General features: G+C 36.5%; 2 protein-coding genes across 3 annotated transcripts; both read right to left on the bottom strand.

Moving 5' to 3' along the window:
- Positions 1 to 50: 50 nt before the first annotated feature.
- On the bottom strand, positions 51 to 13,591 carry LOC105915863 (H-2 class I histocompatibility antigen, Q10 alpha chain). Of its 2 annotated transcripts, XM_036145483.1 has the most exons (12): positions 13,412 to 13,591; positions 10,174 to 10,446; positions 7,819 to 8,109; positions 7,162 to 7,446; positions 6,274 to 6,399; positions 5,675 to 5,698; positions 5,293 to 5,343; positions 4,359 to 4,403; positions 3,884 to 3,919; positions 3,616 to 3,657; positions 3,130 to 3,171; positions 51 to 2,711 (listed from the first exon to the last, which is right to left on the bottom strand). In XM_036145483.1, the coding sequence occupies exons 1-12, from the start codon at positions 13,464 to 13,466 to the stop codon at positions 2,656 to 2,658; spliced, it is 1,326 nt and encodes a 441-aa protein (XP_036001376.1). In that variant the 5' UTR covers positions 13,467 to 13,591; the 3' UTR covers positions 51 to 2,655. The 2 variants fall into 2 exon arrangements, with proteins under 2 accessions (XP_036001376.1, XP_036001377.1); XM_036145484.1 differs by lacking the exon at positions 3,130 to 3,171 and having other exon boundaries at positions 13,412 to 13,590.
- A 2,988-nt stretch (positions 13,592 to 16,579) lies between these two features.
- On the bottom strand, positions 16,580 to 18,655 carry LOC118565540 (pyroglutamylated RFamide peptide). The gene is made up of 2 exons (XM_036145958.1): positions 18,584 to 18,655; positions 16,580 to 17,409 (listed from the first exon to the last, which is right to left on the bottom strand). The coding sequence occupies exon 2, from the start codon at positions 17,407 to 17,409 to the stop codon at positions 16,837 to 16,839; it is 573 nt and encodes a 190-aa protein (XP_036001851.1). The 5' UTR covers positions 18,584 to 18,655; the 3' UTR covers positions 16,580 to 16,836.
- Between the last annotated feature and the right edge of the window lie 878 nt (positions 18,656 to 19,533).

Below are 19,533 nucleotides of genomic sequence, written 5' to 3'. Positions count from 1 at the left end.
GCAAAAAGGTTATTTTGAGATACATGCCTGTTTAATAAAATACCACAGAATTTTGTGTTCAAAATTTTTTTTTTATTGAAGCTATGAAACAAAGTGCTTTTGACATGAAAATGCTGCCGTTTATCACTCAAACACTTAAAATCACCACAGCAACATAGTTAAACTCAATTACTCATTTCATTTCCAGATTAACAAAACAAGCAAATCCCAACGAAAAAAAACAACAATCAGATTCAAAGATATACTTATAGTCTAATCTAATCAAATTCCAAATACAATTAAAATATATAATATATAATTATATACCCAAATTATTGATTCAATAGAAAACCCAAAACATGTCTACATGTTTTGTGTTTGTTAGCTTTTAGAAAATATTTTCAAGACTCCAAAATCGAATTGCTATGTATTGTCAATCTGTGCATATTTCTCTTTTAACATAAATGGCAAAGGAAACAAAAAGTTAAAAAGACAGCAAAGAATATATAACATCCCACTTCCATAAAAAAACAATAAAAACATGAATAAACCATCTACAGTCAAACACAAATAATGGCATAAGGCACATAAGTGAATTTATTCAGTGTATTACATACGATTATGATTGAACATTAAAAAAGGAAATTCATTTAAGCATTAAAATCCGTTGCAGTTTAAGTAACAGAGCTTGAGCCTGTAAGAACATCTAAAAGGTTCATATGTACAAGGTTCAATGAACGCTCCAACTGTCATCCTGATTAGGAACCATCTCATATTTCTCAAATGCTTTTTCACATTACTTGCTGGTATATGAAAGGTAACACCTGGCTAACCCAAATCTGACTTTATGCCAATGAAGCTGTTTGCGAGAGTCTCTTCAAACCAAGCCATTTTTTTTGGTAAAGCATGTTATTAGGTATACATATCAATAGTTAGCCAAATTGTCCCTCTTCATATATCTTCTATCTTCTTACATTTTACATCTGAAATGTATGACTTACTGAAAAAAAAGCAGTCAAAATATCTGAGTCTTAACATGAAATTTCCATATGACTTTCTTTAAAGGTGCATAGTGCAAGTTTTGAAGTTAAACATTATTGATATTATTTCCCATACAATTAGTATGGGATTAGTCATTTCATGAGTGATTCAGATTGAATTCTCTCAGCGTGCACATGGGTGTGACGCACTGCGCGCTCTCCTTTACCTGCCTACTTTTTTTGAGTCTCCTCCGTAATTGATGAATTAGGGAGAGAACATGGACTAACCTAAATTTTTATGACTTTTGTTCCTCAGAAGACATTACGCCTCGAAACAAAAGACCTGTACAGTCGCATATGCTTTTTCCTCTCCTCCCATGTTCGTGCACAACACTGGTGCTATTTCCACGTTTCACCAGAGGGGGCAGACGTGTGTAAAAATCCTGGATTTTACACTATGCTCCTTTAAGTTTACCTTAGAGTAACCAAGTGGTAACTGCATCAATCTTATTTCATTGATTTCCTACAATTATGTGAATATTGAGTATCTTTTACTTTTGCAAAACACATTTACTTCACAAACACACATGTAACAGTTAATCTAATTTTTTTTTTTTTTTTTTTTGCGGCTCTAGTGGCACACGTTTTATTGACAGTGAGCTGACAGGACATGCGGCAAAGCGCCACGGGTCAGAGTCGATCCCGGGCCGACCGTGTCGAGGACTAAAGGCCTCCTAATATAATTTGCGCTAACCGCTCTGCCAAGGGCGCGCCGTTAATCCAAATCTTTGTGTAATCATCTCAAACTAATATCCTGAATTTTCACTTGACAAAGTAATGAAAACATGATATAAATAAAGGCTGCCTTCCTATATAGAGCTTTCATAGGTGGTGGAGTGAAATGTGGCCCAACAGACTTTGCTTTCCCTGCTGTTTCAGGTCTAAATGTTTGCTATGAAAAAGACCAACAGGCTAGAGGCCCTCCTACTGATCTGCATGAACAGGAAGGCATTACTCGTACAAACCTGATTTTCCACCTCCCACAAAGCTCTTCTCTGTTACCCTTTCAAGTCCAGTCATGACTAGACTACATACCACGTTCTACTACCTTAAAGTTTTCTTTGGAAGTTTTGGATTGATACTTTAAATTATTACACGCAAAATCATCTACAGTTATTTTCATTTTGTCACAATAAGGGTGTATTTTAATCTAATTATTTTACTAAGAAGTACATTTTTATAGGAAATGGGTTAGGTTTGAGAGATTTCAGGCATTTCTGTAACATTTGTTTTCACTGGGACATGGATTCTAGTAACAGTAATACCATACTTAAATCATTGGAAAGTTTTTAGACCTTTAAGGGAAACTGTTTCACATTAAATCATGTAATACCTTATAGGTTCACATGTAACTGTCCTTTTTTTTAAAATGTTGCAATTGTTGAAATGTGGCTCTGCTAAACTGCAGGGGGGACAAACATTTGCCCAGTAACATTTCAAGTAGCAGCACAATTATTAGCCTCTATTATAAAGCAGATTAAAGATTAAAAACTTCTCTTTTTTTTATAACACAGCTTAAAAAAAAAAACCCACAGAACTAGGGATCTTAATTAGAAAGCGCTTCAGAAGCAAGCCAAAAGAATCAAAATGATGCTTAAAGTTCAGGGCTCCAGCGATGTTATGTTGTCTCGTATGATTAGACAATTCCATCGGGGTCTTGGTTAGTCTTGCTTTCATCAGAGGAGTTCCCTGCTGTTGAGACAAAATGACACACCATTCATTAAAATTTGAATTTACCTGGATTGCATGAGTACATAAACTTAATTTATCAAGGTTCTGAGTTACCAAAGGAACAGCACTGCACACGAGCATAAATACCAGGATTAAAAATGCCATTTTACTTTTGAACCACACCACAGCAAAGAGAGACAACGCTTTCTGTTGTTTGCAATTTTTCAGTCACTGTCACACTGTTAGCAACAACACAACTCTAGTGGAAGCAGACATGTTATCACACAGTTATTAGAACCTCTTCAATTAAAAAAAAGGACAAAAAAATAACAACACAGGTCTTCTTGCATAGCCGGTTACTGACAATAAATGCAGATCTAAAGCGTCACACCTTCAGGCACAGCAACTTAAACGCCACACCAGCAAGAGCAACGCTTACAATTAAGTCCTCCGTTCATGCTGCCAAGAGACTCCTCAATGGCTGAAAACAAACAGTCAGTTTAATATTCCTGTTCTACCTGAATGTATAAAAAAAAATATTATAACTTATCCGTGTCTTACAACGCTAGGGTAGATACACAATAAGCCAAAGTGTCTTTATGTTAAACCTGACTAGACCAAAACCACAAACCCAATTAACCATGCGGCTGACTAGACCTAAGTTATTTAGGGTCTGAGTTACCAAAGCAACAGAATTAAACACAAGCATAAATATCAGGATATAAAATGACCTTTTATTTCTGAAATGCACTGTGGAAAAGAGAGATATGCTTTCTGTTGCTTCTGAGATTAAACAGTCACTATCACTGTGAGCAAGAATAAAACTCTACTGGAAACCCGCGTTAGCACAGTGATTAGAGTATCACAATGTTTACATCTTTAGGCAGCACAATTTAAGCACTATGCCAGAGAGAGCATTCCTTACAATTAAGTCCAGAATCCTTGCTGTCATGAGACCCTTTGGAGCCTGAAAACAAGCAGATTAATATTTAGATTTCACCTGTATGTATAACACTTTTTATAGCATTTATATGTGCCCAACTATCTGACTGTCCCATATCTATATGACCCCAGAACTCTGACCTACAAATACAGACATATATATTGGTATATATTTGTACTTCAAAAAAACTCAATAATCTGAAACCAGCTATTAGTACACCAGACACTTATATAGCAAAGAAAGGACTTACTCTGAAGGGAGTCTTTATCTTCAGAGCCATCTATCACTACAAAAAAAAAAACATATTAGCTAAAAAAGACTCAGCAACTCTTTGCAATATTCTCCCATTAATACTATTTGTAAAAGAGAGGAAATGTGGCACAAAAAAAATAAAAAGGCACTGTATGTGTCAAAATCTTGCAAAAGAAATGTCTAAAATTAAAGCATTATCAGTTTTATCAAACTCTTAATACAGATTAAAGAATTTAGACCTGCAAATAAATACATATCTTGTTATATATTTAGACTTACAAACAGCTCAGTACTCAAAAATACAATTAGTTAAAACATTCAGCAACAATCTATTTGTTTTTCACTTCCGTTAATACTACAAAATGCAGGTGTGATACTTCTAAAGTAGAGAAAATGTGTATGGGGATGCACTTGTTATGGAATAGTATCATATACATATTCTAAATTTAAGGTATAAAAAGAAACCTCATTACCAAGGAGAGGCGTAGCAGGTGAATTTCCACCGGAGACGGGTTGAGCTACACACAAAGATTTAAGCACAGTTAGTAAATATATCACTCACTGCTGTTATGTTTTTGAATATATTTTTTACATCTTAAAATAAATAAAACAAATCTATTCAATAGCATTTCAACATGAGCTCCATTTCCTAGACTTCCTTTCGTGCCTTTTGTGGGAAGTATTATTGTTTTAGGATAAACATATTATTGTAATGTATTTAAGGAATTGTATTATTTAAAGGCTTCTTAATGACCATCCAGTCATACGTTAAATAAATCACAATTCAAATTTCAGAAGAGAGCACTTTGTTAAGTTGTGGGTCTAAATCTATCTTAATTTATATTGGGAGTAAAACAAAGAAAAGAAAAAGAAAAAAAATGGTGTTCTTGGAGGAGAACACCATAGTGAATTTTTTACATTTGTGCAACTTACCTGACCCAGGGACGTTCAAATAAATACATATCTTGTTATATATTTAGACTTATAAACAGCTCAGTACTCAAAAACACAATTGGTTAAAACATTCAGCAACAATCTATTTGTACTGCACCTCCAATAATATTAGAAAATGCAGGTTTGATATTTGTAGAGAAAATGTGACACAAAAGAATAAAAAGGCATTGTATGTGTTAAAAGCTTGCAGAAAAACCTCTAAAATTACAGCTTTATCGGTTTTATCATACTCTTAATACACATCAAAATATTTATTGTTAAATTTTGAGCAAAGTTTTGACACCCTATCCACGACAATTAAGAATTTTTTTTTTTTACTTTGTACGAAGACATGTTAGTTTAGAACCCTTGCTATGTGTCCCCTGTGTGAGAAAATGAGTATGGGGATGCACGTGTTATGGGATAGTACCATAGAGATATTCTAAATTCAAGGTAAAAAAGAAACCTTATTACCAATGAGGGACTGCGTTGTAGCAAGCACATTTCCACCAGAGTTGGATTCAGCTACACACAAAGATTCAAGCACAGATGGTAAATACATCACTCACTGTTTTTGAATATATTTTTATACCTTAACAACGTTTTTAAAAAATCTATTCCCATTACAGATACATAGCATTCACACAACATTAACAATATTAGGGTTGAACTGTGCCATCTGTTTTATAGAGATCGTCACGGAACAAATGCAAATAAAGACATATATTGTTATATATTTAGACTTACAAACATCTCAGTACTCTGAAAATAAAATACTAGTATGTCTGATACATGTTACTTTCCATTCAATACTAAGATGATTGACAAACAAATAGCAAAGAAATAAAGTACTTACTGTCAGAATTATTTTCAGGGCAATCTGGTAATACATAAAAATGTATTAATTAAAACATTAAGCAACATACTATTTATAATTCCATCAATACTAGAAAATATAGGTTTAAAATTTGCAAAAACTTAAGGAATGTTGCACAAAAGAATAAAAGGCAGTGTTGTATTTGGCTAAACATTGTAAATAAGATTATTTTTACTGAAATTACTAAATCCGTTTTATCATGCTCTTAATACAGATCAAACATATTTATCATCTGTATTTCCGCAAAGTTTTGTAACCTAATCAAAGACATTTAGACATAACTAACATGCTCTTCATGTAAAGTTAAGAAATATTTTAGACTAATATTGTATCACCTAACCTTATTAACACAACCTTAAGTGTCAAGTTTATAGTTTTAAATAATAACTTCTGTGATAATATTCTTCTAAACAAAAACAACCTCTTTACGAGCATAGTTCCTTTTAAACTGGCATGCATCAAAACCATAAGCTCCCAAATGTTTATTCCTTTAAACACAATGTAAACAAAAAGACTAGCAGAAACCAGTGGATCACTGTAAAATCAGAGCTAAAAAGAAATATAAATATTGCATTTACCGAGTTTGTTTGTCTTCCATTTGAGGACAAGAAGTGTCACACCAATCCCCACAAGCACAATCAGGCCACCGACAGCAGCACCAATGATGATGCTAGTACTTCCACTTTCTTTGAGATCTTTTCGATCTAAAACAAAACAAATTTCATATTAGCTTTGCTTTACTTCTGCACATTGCCTGTGGCATTTCATAAGTGACAATTTAAATTTTAGACCTTTACGAAATACAAAAAATAACTTTACAGTGCTGTAAAAAACATACTTACCCTGATGCAGATTTATTCTACTATTTTTAAATGTTTCAAATCACCTTCATTTTAGTTATAACCACAGTAAATAGATATTGCATTTTTTCTTTTCTTAATTCATTGACTATCACATGTCATGAAAAACTGCATGTGACTGCTCTGCCAAATATGTAGAACCAGTTAATCATTTAAAAATAACCTGTCACGCAACACAAAGCAGGCTAAAAGTACAAACAAAAAAAAAACACATTGTGACCCGATCTGGAGAAATGTAACAACAGTAGAACCTAATCAGGCAGAAAAAGGTTGCAAAGCCAGTTCTAAGAGACTTAGGAACTCCTGTTAAGTACAGCTGGAGCCATTATCCAGATGAAAAAGCCACAGAACAGCAGTGAATGTCTGGCTTGCCAAAATTATTCGACAACTAATCTAGGAGGTCACAAAAGAACTCTGAAGATGTAAAGCTCTGAGGGCCTCACTGGCCTCAAGTAAAGTCTGTTGTTATGGTTCATTGATGAGAAAGAGATGAGGCAAAACCCAATGTTGAGCCAAGGAAACATAAAGGTCTCTCTCCCATATGCCAAAAGACAAATTGATGACCCTGAAGAGTTTTGGAAATGTTTTTTGCATGCAGTTTCTCACCCCATTCCTTTTCAACACGCATTTTAGATGCAGGATGAATGATTTCACAGGTGTAGGTGGAATCATCAGACTTCAAAATCTCTACTTCATCTTTTCTCTGGAAGGTGTTGTCATCATTTGGGCGAACTCCAGTGGTCATCACCAAGTCATCTTTAGTGAGGATCCGCCCGTTTCTTCTGATCCGCAGCTCGATTTCTTTTGGGTATAAGCCAGTGGCCAGACACGTCAAGATGGTGGTTGATTCAGTTTTGGACGGACGTGAGAACAAATACACTTTAGGTGGAACTAGAAAGAGAAAATAAAATATAGTGTTGGCAAGGAACCTATTCAATCATTAGACAATTTAAGCTTTTCTCAATGTTAGCTGTTTATCTCCAAATAAAAATGGGTCTTCTCTGATGCAATGAAAAATACATTTCTTTATCACACACCTGTTTACTTTACTTCAGATTTGTAGACAATTGCTTTGATTCAACAGGAAGATTTAGAATTTCATTAACATTTAAAAAAAAAGTTTTTATCTAACTAGTTGCTAACATTTTATGTAAAATTATTTTATGCCTCTAAAACGGAATGAATTTCTGATTTTGTGGATAATCTATAGCTGGATTCTTAAAGCAATGAGCAATAAAAAAGTATATTTTAGGCCATACATACTGGCTTTCTCAAGCTGCTCTTTCCCAAACTCTTTGAACTGGCTCATCCAGTCCATACACTCCTTCTCCAGGTAGCCCTTGGTGTATTCCTTCAGGACCGTGACCTCATCCCACTTCCTCTTGGTCTCCTCTGCCGCTCTAGTTGGAGCAACCCAAACCTGGTTGTTGTCGTCGAAGGACAGGAAGTCATTTCCATCGTAATTGTACATGTCCATCCCATGGATAAACTTCATGGTGCCATTAGGCCCAGTTTCACCCACGCAGCCGTGCATCCACTGCAGAACATGGGTATCTGTAAGAAAATCGAAAGAGAAACTAAGCTAACCAGAAACTGATGAATGCTTTTCCAGGGAAGAAATATAAATTTAGGGAATAGATAATAATAATATTAATAATAATATTAATGACACTTTTTTATTTGCCATGCACTTCACATTTAAGATCAGTGAAACAAGATAAAACATCATTGCAAAATAATTAATTAAAGCGACATTATTGTGCAAGGTTAAAACCAGGGCTGCAACGATTATTTTTAAAATCGATTAATCGGTCAGTTATCTATGAATCGAACAACAACAAAAAAACAGTTTATTTCCACTTCTTTTTTCCAAAATAGCACATTTGGATTGAGAGCAAATAAGCCCACAAAAAACAAGTTGCTACTAAGTTATTCAATAATAGTAGGTAATAAATATTTTTGCTTCAAATAAAGAAGTTTATGTCTACTAGATTGTAAGTAAAACATTTTTTTTCTTTAAAAGTCAAAATAGGTGTTAGATATTTAAGGTGTTTTCTTTCTTCTGAGGGCTTTACGTTTTTAAAAGGGGTGTTCCTTAGGGTTGTTTATGTCTCGTTTTTCTGTTTTTAATTTGGGTCTGCCTCTTATCATTCTGAGCGTTTCAACAAAATTTCACTACTGCAACATGACAATAAAGACTCTTGATTCTTGAAAAGTTAGTTTAGAGCCCTGCTCGCTGTGTAGCACAGAACATTTTGGGATGATCATTATTTCCTCACGCTCTCTCAACAGCATCAGTTGCTGAGCCTGTAGCATAATTATGGAAAACAAAGTCTCAACCATCTCAGAACCTGGTGCGGGTCCATTCTATACGCTCAGAACCAACTCAGAATCTGCGGTTGTTTTATGGAAATTCAACAACTTTGCTAAAGTCAGAGTTCCTTCTTTGAATAAAGCTCGGCTCAAGTAAACGCACGTCATGATCGGATTATTTGGTTTTGAGCCCTTATAAACGGAATAATTTCTTTTCTTTTAGTCCGAACACATTTTAATCACATCAGGGAAAGTTGCGCATGTAAAGCTCCTGTTATTAAACAGCTAACAAGCTAGCAGCCGCATTAGACGAGCCATGAGGCTGATGTTCAGACGACACCTGAAGCACGACTTCGGCCGTGTATGACGCCGCTCACAGCCCACGAGCCAGGCACTGTCAGGGTTTCATCACTTTGAAGCATAAAAAAGTAAAATATTGTAATGACTTACAAAAACTATGACTTAGTTCTCTTCAACCTCATCAATGACGGCATGTCCTTTCAGGTCCTGTGTCACTGCGGTGCCCTCGTGTCATGTCTAATCTCGCACGTTACTTATTTTTTTGGTTTTGTGAAGCGCGACGTACTCCCTGTCTTTTGAGGACTTTGAGCTGCTTTCTCTGTGTCTTCATTTGCGGAATATACTACAAAAAAAATCAGTATTCGAAAATGCGGCCTCCGCTTCGTTTACGTCGCTCTGCAGCCAGTCAGCTATTATTGACGACCGCCTGCAGGCGAGGTAAACGGCTCCGCGACATGGCGAGCGACGCACTAACCACGCGACACAACGAATCGATGATGAAATCCGTCGCCAACGCTTTTAGTTGTTGATTTTTATCGGTTCGTAGTTGCAGTCCTAGTTAAAACCCACAAGTTCAGCTAAAAAGAAATGTCTTTAGTCCTTTTTCCAAAGACTCAATTGTCTGTGTTTAACTCAGATGGTCGGGGAAGGCATTCCAAGTAGAGGAATGCTTTCCTTCAGAGCAGAAGGCATGGTCGCCCATGGTGATCAGTTTAGTTCTGGGGAGTAGGAGACATTTTGAGTTTTTTAAGTAGAGGGGTCGTGTTCTAGTGGGAGGATGAGCAGTTATTTCAGGTATGGGGGCGCATTTCCATAGACGCACTGGTGGGTGAGAATTGAGACTTTATATTCAATCTTTGCAAAAACAGGATATATATTGTAACATGTTTCTTAGGTAAGAATACTGATCTTTAGATTGGGCATTTATCAGTGATAGATTAGAGTACTCCTTATTTTAATGCTTTTATAAATGATTATAGACATCTTAAACTCCATAGACCTTACCCGTGTCATTCTGTCTCATCCGTTTCATCAAGATGTCGATGTTGACTTTAAACCATTGCTGCTTGCTCTTTCTGGACTGGGTGCCTTTTATCCAGTAATCTGCTTCAAGATGCTCTTTCATCCAGTCCTGTTTGGGAACTTTCGTTTGGTGCTCGCTGTCATAGTAGTCAATCATCCGGTTGTCCAGTAGACCCATGGCGGTGAACTCGTGCAGCCCCGGGAGATCCACCGGCTTGGAGAAGGCGGTGTAGATGTAAGTGAGGGAATGCTTTTCTAAACGACATAAAGTAAAAGAAAAACAGGTAATTTAAACAATGGCTCGTGAACGACAGAAATTGTGATTATGCTTTGACCTAGCTGTCCCTTTAAGGTTTCCCATTAACATTAATCAAACATTGTCTCAACATTAAGATTTCTTGGGCAAAGTCCCTTGGCAAGGCCCAATCGCCAGTATCATAGCGGCCAAACCTTTATGTCAGGCTTTTACTGCAGTGGTAAACCCGTTCAACAAGGTTTTAGATAAAGTGCAATTATGACTGGAGTTTTATCCCTCTGTAAGAAGCATGGAAGGACTGCCCTCCCCCCACATGTTCTTGCATACTACCAGTTAGCGTTCAATCCAAAAAAAAGGTTAAAAAATAAAACAACTGGACTTCTATTCTGAAGCTGAAGACATTTCACTTCCCATCCAGGGAGCTTTTAACCTTTTTTTGGATTGATCATGACCTGGATTATGAATCTTCACCAACATATTGCCAGTTAGCTTACTGAAAGAAAGCCTCCTACAATTTTCTCTCGCAAGACATAAATACAGTCACTCGGGAATCTTACAGGTCATGGCGTGAAAAGTAAAAGAGTGACAAGTATTGCATCTATAAAGGTCTATAAAGAAATCAGCAAACTGAGCACAGCACAAAGCTGACTGCTGATGTCTAATATGACCACATAGCCTGACTAATGACCGTGAAAATAATGTCTTTTTTTTTACTTGAGGTTATTACAATTTGACGATTTAAAATGGCCCTCAGAACAACTCTAACTTTAAACTTCTTTATAGACCATGCATGCATACAAAATAGACACATTTCCATTTTTTTAACAAATGCAGACACTAAAATGTTTCAGAGATAAAATGTCATGGCCTATGCGCCTACGGAAAAAGCAAATGTATCGTAATGTGAAATACTTGATGCTAAAGACTTGCTTCTTGTTACTTTCTTCTCGTTACTTTCTTTCTGCTTTTGCCTGCAGTTCTAATGAGGAAGTTTTGAAGTCAGGACGGCACACCTCATGTCAAAGTTATCTTAGCAATGCTGTCTGTCTGCATGGCTCTTTCAGCTTTAAGTTGTTTACGTCCTAGAAAATGTTTTAATCACTCGATCTCATGCGTTAATGCAATAAAGACCATTGACTGTCTTAAATTCAGGGTGTTGTGATAAATTCAGTAGAATTTATCGCCCATTATGAGTCCAGCTATCTGTAACATACTGTTGATTATAAATTGATTCCTTTGAATTGGATAACGTACCGAATACAGATTGCCATTTAGTTGTGTTAAAGTTGTTTTATCAACGTCACTCATCAATAGAAATGTCCCATCCCCCTTTAAATTCCGTAATTAACTAGTCAAGACCTTTTTATTATATACTGAAGTAGATATGTTATGATTATTGTGCCTGCAGCCGCTGTTTGAGCACCGCTTGTTGGATTGGTAACTAAAATACTGGCTTCATAATCCTCTCAGAAACAGCTTTCGTCCCCAACTGTGGGCTGCCTTAGTGAGAATGACACTGTAAACATTGCCAGAACATATTGCTTAGGTTTTGGTGCAACATGTTGGATTCATCTTGGAGGCTAGTACAACGTTTTCAATCAACTCAATCGTCTTCTGGGTAAGTTTCTGGTTCAAATGCCACAGACCGGCACTCTGAGTCCCTGAGCAACACCATCAGCCCCAAAATGCTCACCGGCCGCCGCACAGTTGCAGCCCTATGCTCCATAAGGGATGGATTCAATGGAGAGGACCTTTTTGTACGTTGGAATGTACTAAAAATTGCAATTTATGGATGATTTGCATGTTTCCCATAACCAATATACTAGAAAGCCAACAGATTTGAAAAGTGAGCACATGCTTAATTGGCCTCTGGTCCAGATCTAATCAGAAAACGGAAATATGTCAACTAAATTTTAAAGCAGAATAGAAGAATATTCTCTGTTTGAACGGTGGAAATATGTTTTTTTTTTTTTTAGCTCCTGACTTATTGTTAACTTATATGTGATTTTGTTGTATTTTCAGGATTATTTAATTGCTCTTTCATGTTAAATCTATTGTTTTTGGCCTATACAGTCGTAAAAAAAATATCCGACTACCTGTAGGCATTGAAACCAATGGTTATGCAACCGAGCGCTAACTGCATCACGTGACTAAGACGGACGTAAAAGAAACCATGGAAAACAGTCTCTGGCAGGACCATGACATAACTATTGATGTGAGAACTTAAGCAATTTGGATCATTATCAACAAAACATGGTATATGGCTAAACATCAGCTCTTAACTAATCTGTCATGAGCTATTTTTGTTGTCGTCGTCCCTTTTGTACAAACAAATGTACCTTTGATTGTACCGGAAATTAAAATAAACAACTAATCGAAGAAAACATGGGTGGTCTTATGTATATATATATATATATATATATATATATATATATATATATATATATATATATATATATATATATATATATATAATGAATGTACTTATAAAAAGTATAACCAACATGTAGTGACGTAGGCAGACATAAAACTAGTATTTTGCGGCTCCGCTTGTTTCACATCGACCCTTGCTCCAACACACTTGATTTATTGGGGTATAAAGGAGGGCAGTTTATTCGTTCAGCCTGTTAATAATTCATAAGGAGCAAAAGGTTTATTTAGAAGCATGTTGACAGGTTATTATAAAAAGGAAGGCGGAAGCTGCTTCGGGCGCTTAAGCATATGGGTGAGGCCTGGTTCGACGAACATCACATATAAGAAGCTGGTACCGGTTTATTTCAACCTGGGTCGGCACAGAACAATTGGACATCGCGGGATAATAACCAAGGTTTCACGTTAATCGGAAAATTATACAAAATAAATCGACTACAGAAGAGTTATTTTGAACGACGTCACATCTGTGACTTTTTTTACTTTCGTTTTCAACAAAAGCTTCAGCGTGTCGGAAAACAAAGGAAAAATTACCGCTTTGCATCGTCAGTGCTGTCCCAAGGAGGACAAGAAATACCAGGAGACGCATTCTGAACCCAAATCAGGTGTAGATCTTCGGCTAAAGTTGAATATTTTTGGACCGGTCCAGCAGCATGCCACGGTGCGCCTTCCTCTGCTGTCTGTTTCGCGTGATGTGTTCAGGGTTCCTGGTAACTTTGGGGTGCGGGGGTCCACTCCAGAGTGGCAGCCAATACTAGTAATGGAGGATTTAATGATCCCAGGCTAAAGTGGGTAAAAATTGTGAAATGCATTCTACTGACTGCTTCTAATTATGCTCAACCACAGAAAGCCTCTTCACCAGAGTGGAAAATATAACACAGAACCTCATCCTTTTGTGTTATCAGTATTCCTATTTCAGTTACAAATACTACATGAATAAAATATCTGTGTTTTATTTTGAATATCTTTGCTTATATAACATATTAGCCTACACATATTGTTCAGAAAAATAAAGGATAAAATTATATATATATATATATATATATATATATATATATATATATATATATATATATACCCGTAGCTGCATGTTTTGGATTTGCACAGATAATGTGGTTGAGAAGAGGGAGACTCACCTTTGAACTGTCTGTGAACTGTGTGTTATATTTTCACAGTGTATTGCGCAACCTTTTTATGTCAGCAGACAATTGGACCAACTGCAGGAATTAAAAGTAATTCTGTGATCTAAATTACCCTTTTAATGTTTTTAGCTTTAGCTTTTAGGAATAAATGGGCTGATATTCACCAAATCAAGCAACCAATCATTTCTATGTCTTGATGCAAACTCAGAAGCTCCCAGTGAGGATTGCTGTTGTTTTCCATCAGAGCTTTATTACCTGTATATCAGGTGAAAGTCCCTCTACTCTTTTCTTCAGAGGACCCTGCAAATGCTTAGCTACTAGAAGAAACCTCCACCTCATTTCTTGCTGGCTGAATATAAGAATCCAGAGTTTTTACAGTTATTAGAACTGAAGTGATTAGCCATAACTTATCAGCCCATTCTGGGTCAGCATTCAGGTTTTACTGCTAACTGCAGCCCGTGTTACGCCACCTCTTCTTGTGTGCACACACGCACCAGGCTCCCCTCTGAAATTAAAATAAAGTCATACTGGATTTTTCCCCCCCCCCATTATATTTGGAATAATCTGGAAAAAACAAAAGTATATTTCAATCTACTCCGTCTCTGTTCTTTAGGGTTTATTGCTCAGTGTTTACCCTCTCTGCGGTGCCCACCAGAGGAGTCAGTGGTTTATTAGCAGTGTACCACATTACTGACTTTCAAACTGCTTTAAACTTTCTTTGATGTTTTTATTTTATCTCCACCAAATCGGAATCGATTTTAAAATAATCTTTTGTAATCTTGAAAGAGGATTTTCTTTCTTTCTCAGGATTTTCTATTGTATAAAAGTAAATGTTTTTGCAGTTTTCGTATATATTTATTTTGACTTTATCAGCTCTTGAAAATTTCTGAAATATCAACGTTAAAAGAAACGATATTTGAAAGAGCAAATAATACAAAGTTAAATCACAAATTGTAAAACGGTTTTAATAACGTGTACTAATAGTGCATAAAACACTGGACTAACAGAATTTTTTAAGAAATCTAATTTATTATTTGCTTTTATGTGAGCTCTTATTAAGTGAATATGTGTAATCATGGCATCACAATCTGCTTTCTTTGAGTGATTTGTCTCTTTTCAGTTTGCTTTTTTCTTCCTCTCTTCTCTCCTTTTTAGCTAATTGTGTGTAACTGTCCATGTGTTTGCCACCGTCATACCCAATAAATTATTTCTTATTGTTATTCCTGTTTAATAGCCCGTGTGTTGTTTTGTTGCAGGTAGGAGCTTTGCACACGCTCTTGGAAAGTTTAAATTTACAAGGATCCGTGAATGTGACATGTTTACCTTGAAGTGGGGGAAGTTTGTGATCCAAAACACTTCCTCTTTTGCTGCGTGACTGTCGTTTCAGTTTAAAGCAGCTAATTTACTTTAATTGTCTCTTTTTAATAAAGTGCAAATGATACAAAATTATCTCACTTTTTTGTAGAACTTCACATTTAATTAAATTGAAGGGTTAAGGGTTAAGAATGCCTTTGCGATTAATTGCAGTTATTAAAATGCATATTCTATATATTGTGTGCGCTGATGAGAGTTATTTGTGTTGTTCTCTTGTTCTCTCCTGCCCTCGGTTTTTAGGACCGAGAATGACTAAAAGTTTAGGCGCGTACGTAGTTAGGCCAGGTCTAAACTGGCTGACTTCCGCGTCATCGTCTCGCTGTATACTCAGCCAATCAGATAAATCGCTTTCAGTCACTAGGCAGATTACATCATTGTACGTCTTGCTGAAAGGGAAGCAGGTAAACAAGACTGTACGGCATGGTTTTCTAATTCTAAAGAAACATTGAAACCTTTTAAATTCATTCTACAAGTTCCATATTGCAAATAAACCTCTCGTAGTTTAGTTATATATGCATATATCTCTGCATAATGTTTCAGTTTAAAATATAAGAAATATTAATTTAAGACAGCAAATAAATATCTGGATATTTATCTTTTAAATCCTACATATAAATTCAAAAAGGGGACAAGTAGCTTTTCCCCCCTGACACTGTAATCTGATTTTTGCCTCTTCATTCACTTTTATGAAACATTCTTGGTTGTTCAATGCCTAGTTTTTCTTTTTTTCCTCCTTCTTTCTTTTTCTTTTGCTAATTCTGTATACACTCAGGTTTTTTTGTCGTTGTTTTAAATGTCTTTTGTATGTTTTTAAATTTCTTTTCTTGAAATATTTTTTTTAGTAAAAAAATAAAAATAAATCCATATACGAATAGTCTGAAATAAATAGATACACACAAGGACATTTCTTTCTTTTTTTTTTTTTTGTTTTGAAACTCTTTAGCAGAATTACTGTGACCTTCTGATGTTTGATACCTGTTGCATCTCCCTACTCTTTAATTAGTAGTTATATTTTAATCGACAAGAATGCAAAAATATCAAATAGTTCTTTAAAAATTGTGTTCTTGGAGTTGATCTGTGGTCTGCAGATTCACTTTTTTTTTTTTTTACAAATGTTTCATATCCTTAGCTTGACTTCTGTGTTATAATAAAACTGTTTCTTTATTAACCAAAGGCAGACACGATGGAAGGTACAATTGTTTGTTTTCATTTAATATGAACTCTTAAAACATGGAAATAATGTTATGGTAAAAGTTTATTTATTAGAGGAAAATCTTCCTTATTGCCTTGCTTCTTTCAGTTAATACTGAGCAGCTTCGTTGCACCTTTTTAATTGTGTAAAATGCATTTCTATAGTTGCCTTTTATTTTCCAATAAAGCAAAAAAATTAAATCCTATTTAACCCCACACTTGCAGTTTGAAAGTGGCAATCCTTTTCCTTCATCAGTCCAAGCTTTCATCCCAGGTGAAATCTCGCTTTCTGCTTTCAGTCGTCCTCCTCTGTTCTCCAACCCCTTCAATTACCCCTCCATCCCTCCTCCCCTTCTCTCGCCGCCTCTTCCTCCCAAAGCGGAAACCAAATCCTCCTTTCTCTCGGCTGACGGCTTGGAGCCCTCCGGCCATGGACGTCAGAGCGTCGTTTCTCTTCCAGCCTTCCTCGCCTTCTCCTCCCTCCTGATAGTTCATGGCCTCCAGAGAGTTGTCCCCAGCGAATGGGGAGAGGATGACGTCTCCTCTCTGGGCTCTGAGCAGCTGCTCTTCTTCCCATGGCTCGTCCTCCTCCTCTGGAGTTTGTGGAGAGTCTTGAGGCCAGTCTGACCAGGGTTTGGGGTCTTTGGGGTCCTGCAGAGCAGCTTTCAGGTCATACAGCGTGGACTCCAGTTCACGCCTGCCAAGTATGGGATAGAAGGCGGCGGAGGACGGGGAATGCGTGGAAACTGTGCGTGGGATTGGGCAGAGGAGGGCGAGGAAGAGAAGGGTGACCTGGGAGGCACTGATATGGAAAGGCAGTCTCATCTGGAGAAAAAGCGCAACAATGATCAAGTTATATTGTGTTCAATTTCTTTGTGCCATTTGATTTTGCTCTAGACTTTAGCAGATTAACTGTATTAGGACGAGGCACTAATAATAGTGAAAAATGGAAAGAAGTAAGAAAAATTGAAAATTAATAAAAACGAATGATTTCTGTTCATTAATAGATGTTCAGCCGGGTACATAAACCTGTTATAAATTAAATGCTTGAGGATCCATATGCTGACAGTTATCCAGGTCAAAACCAAAATCTTTAACAATCTAACTAAGAACAAAACGACTTGCGTCATGAACACTAACAAAACTGGAGAATCCAAAAAAGAATATTTCTGAGCTGATTTTTATCAGTCTGCTCAATTGTAAGGAAATCCTGTCAGGAGCAATAGGCAAATAAATATCCTGACATATCGATGACTTAAAAATGCACCCATTCTCTGCCTATTCTAAAAACTGTTTTCATTTTAAAAAGAAAATTCCAAAAACAGTGTTTCTGCATTAAAGCTCATGAAGCAAAGAACAAGGGAGGAAAATTAACTGCTGTGTCTGCAAAACAGTGCAACAGCATGTACCTTATTCTGTCTGACATAATATAATGAAGAGTCTATATGCAAACATTCATTTTAGTCCTTTAATTTAAAACAGACTCTTTTTTTTTCTTTTTTGCACATTTGAAATAATAAAATAAATCAATATTCAAAAGAAGTAATCATTTACTGTAAATCCCAGAAAGTATGCTAACTGAGCATAATAGCACACACATTAAATTACTTTATCATATGAAACTCATGTGTCTATTCAGATTATTGTTTAACATTGACTTTTGACAGATTATTGTTTAACATGCCTTTCCATACCTGTGAGTGCAACAGATCAACATGATGCACTAATGTTCTCTGCATTCACCTCTGGAGCAACTATCAGTTAGACCAAAGGAACAGTGCTCATATCTGGCTATTTTATTATTTATTATTAAGTTATTAACTAAGTATTTCTATTTTAGGTTGGATATAGGTTAGTTAAACAGCCAAGCCTTTTGCTCTACTTCTTAGCTACCCTGGACATACAGCTCTCCCCACAGGTGTAAAATTCACATAAAAATTAAATCATTTCCCAAAGATATAAGATGCTCTCCCCGCGTCCGACCTTAGCCATTTCTTACCTTGTTTCCTGTCAGGCACCTTGTTGTGTCTTCTGGAACGCTTGTCGCTTCAGACCTTTTTAAAAACCGCCAACTTCTCTCCACCGCTGAGCCATCACACATTGGCCCCTCCGCCCTCTGACGCACACCCACATGTTCACCAAAATACCTTAAACTTCATTCTTTTTAGCTCAGCAACGTTGGCCCGGTCCAGCACTGAGGCCTATTATAACGGCTTGTTTGGCCAAGGGGGGAAGTGGAGCCAAACCATTAATTAAGATGTTTCTGATTAGAAAGAGTCTCTGGGACTTCTTTTGTGGCTGGGCTTGTAATTGGGATCGTTTCGATAGGATAGCACAAACATACCTGAAGAATGTCATAGTAATCCCGAGACAAATCCCAACCTCCAACCAAATGAGGCCCTTGCATGAATGGGATATTTGGAGACCCACGCGTCTCATTGAACTGTGAATCAGCAGGTAGTTTCAAGACTGAATAAAAAAAGGTCCTTTTTATTACTCCTAAAACCACATTGTCAAAGAGGAAATGTTTCCGTGGCACCAGGAAGTTGAGCACGTATTGAGGCTTGTATTGAAATGTACAAACATCAAACAGCGTTGGATGCAGCTGTGCGCTGCTGACAAAAGCGCCGAGCTTTGTGCAAAAAGCACACGTCAGATTCCAGGGTGTCTTTATTCATTAAACAAACCCAGCATGGAAATGTTGCGGGTGAAGATCTGAACACACTCAATGATTCAGGAGCTTGTTTTTACCACCATTAGCCTCAGTGACCTGAAATAGTAGCTGTTTCCTGTTCTAATGTTGGTCCTCTCTTTTTCAGCACTGCTACACTGCTTGCAGGACCTAATTTATACCCATGACTGTAGCTTCACTCAGAGAACAGCCAATAGAGTTAGATAATAACTTATCTGACTCTGGAATAGTTTGCAAGGATTGGAGGGTACATTCAG

The sequence above is a fragment of the Fundulus heteroclitus genome, chromosome 13 (genome assembly GCF_011125445.2).
Source record: "Fundulus heteroclitus isolate FHET01 chromosome 13, MU-UCD_Fhet_4.1, whole genome shotgun sequence".
NCBI lineage: Eukaryota > Metazoa > Chordata > Actinopteri > Cyprinodontiformes > Fundulidae > Fundulus > Fundulus heteroclitus.
Note: the sequence above shows the minus strand (reverse complement) of the source record. Positions and strands in the feature narration are given on the sequence as shown.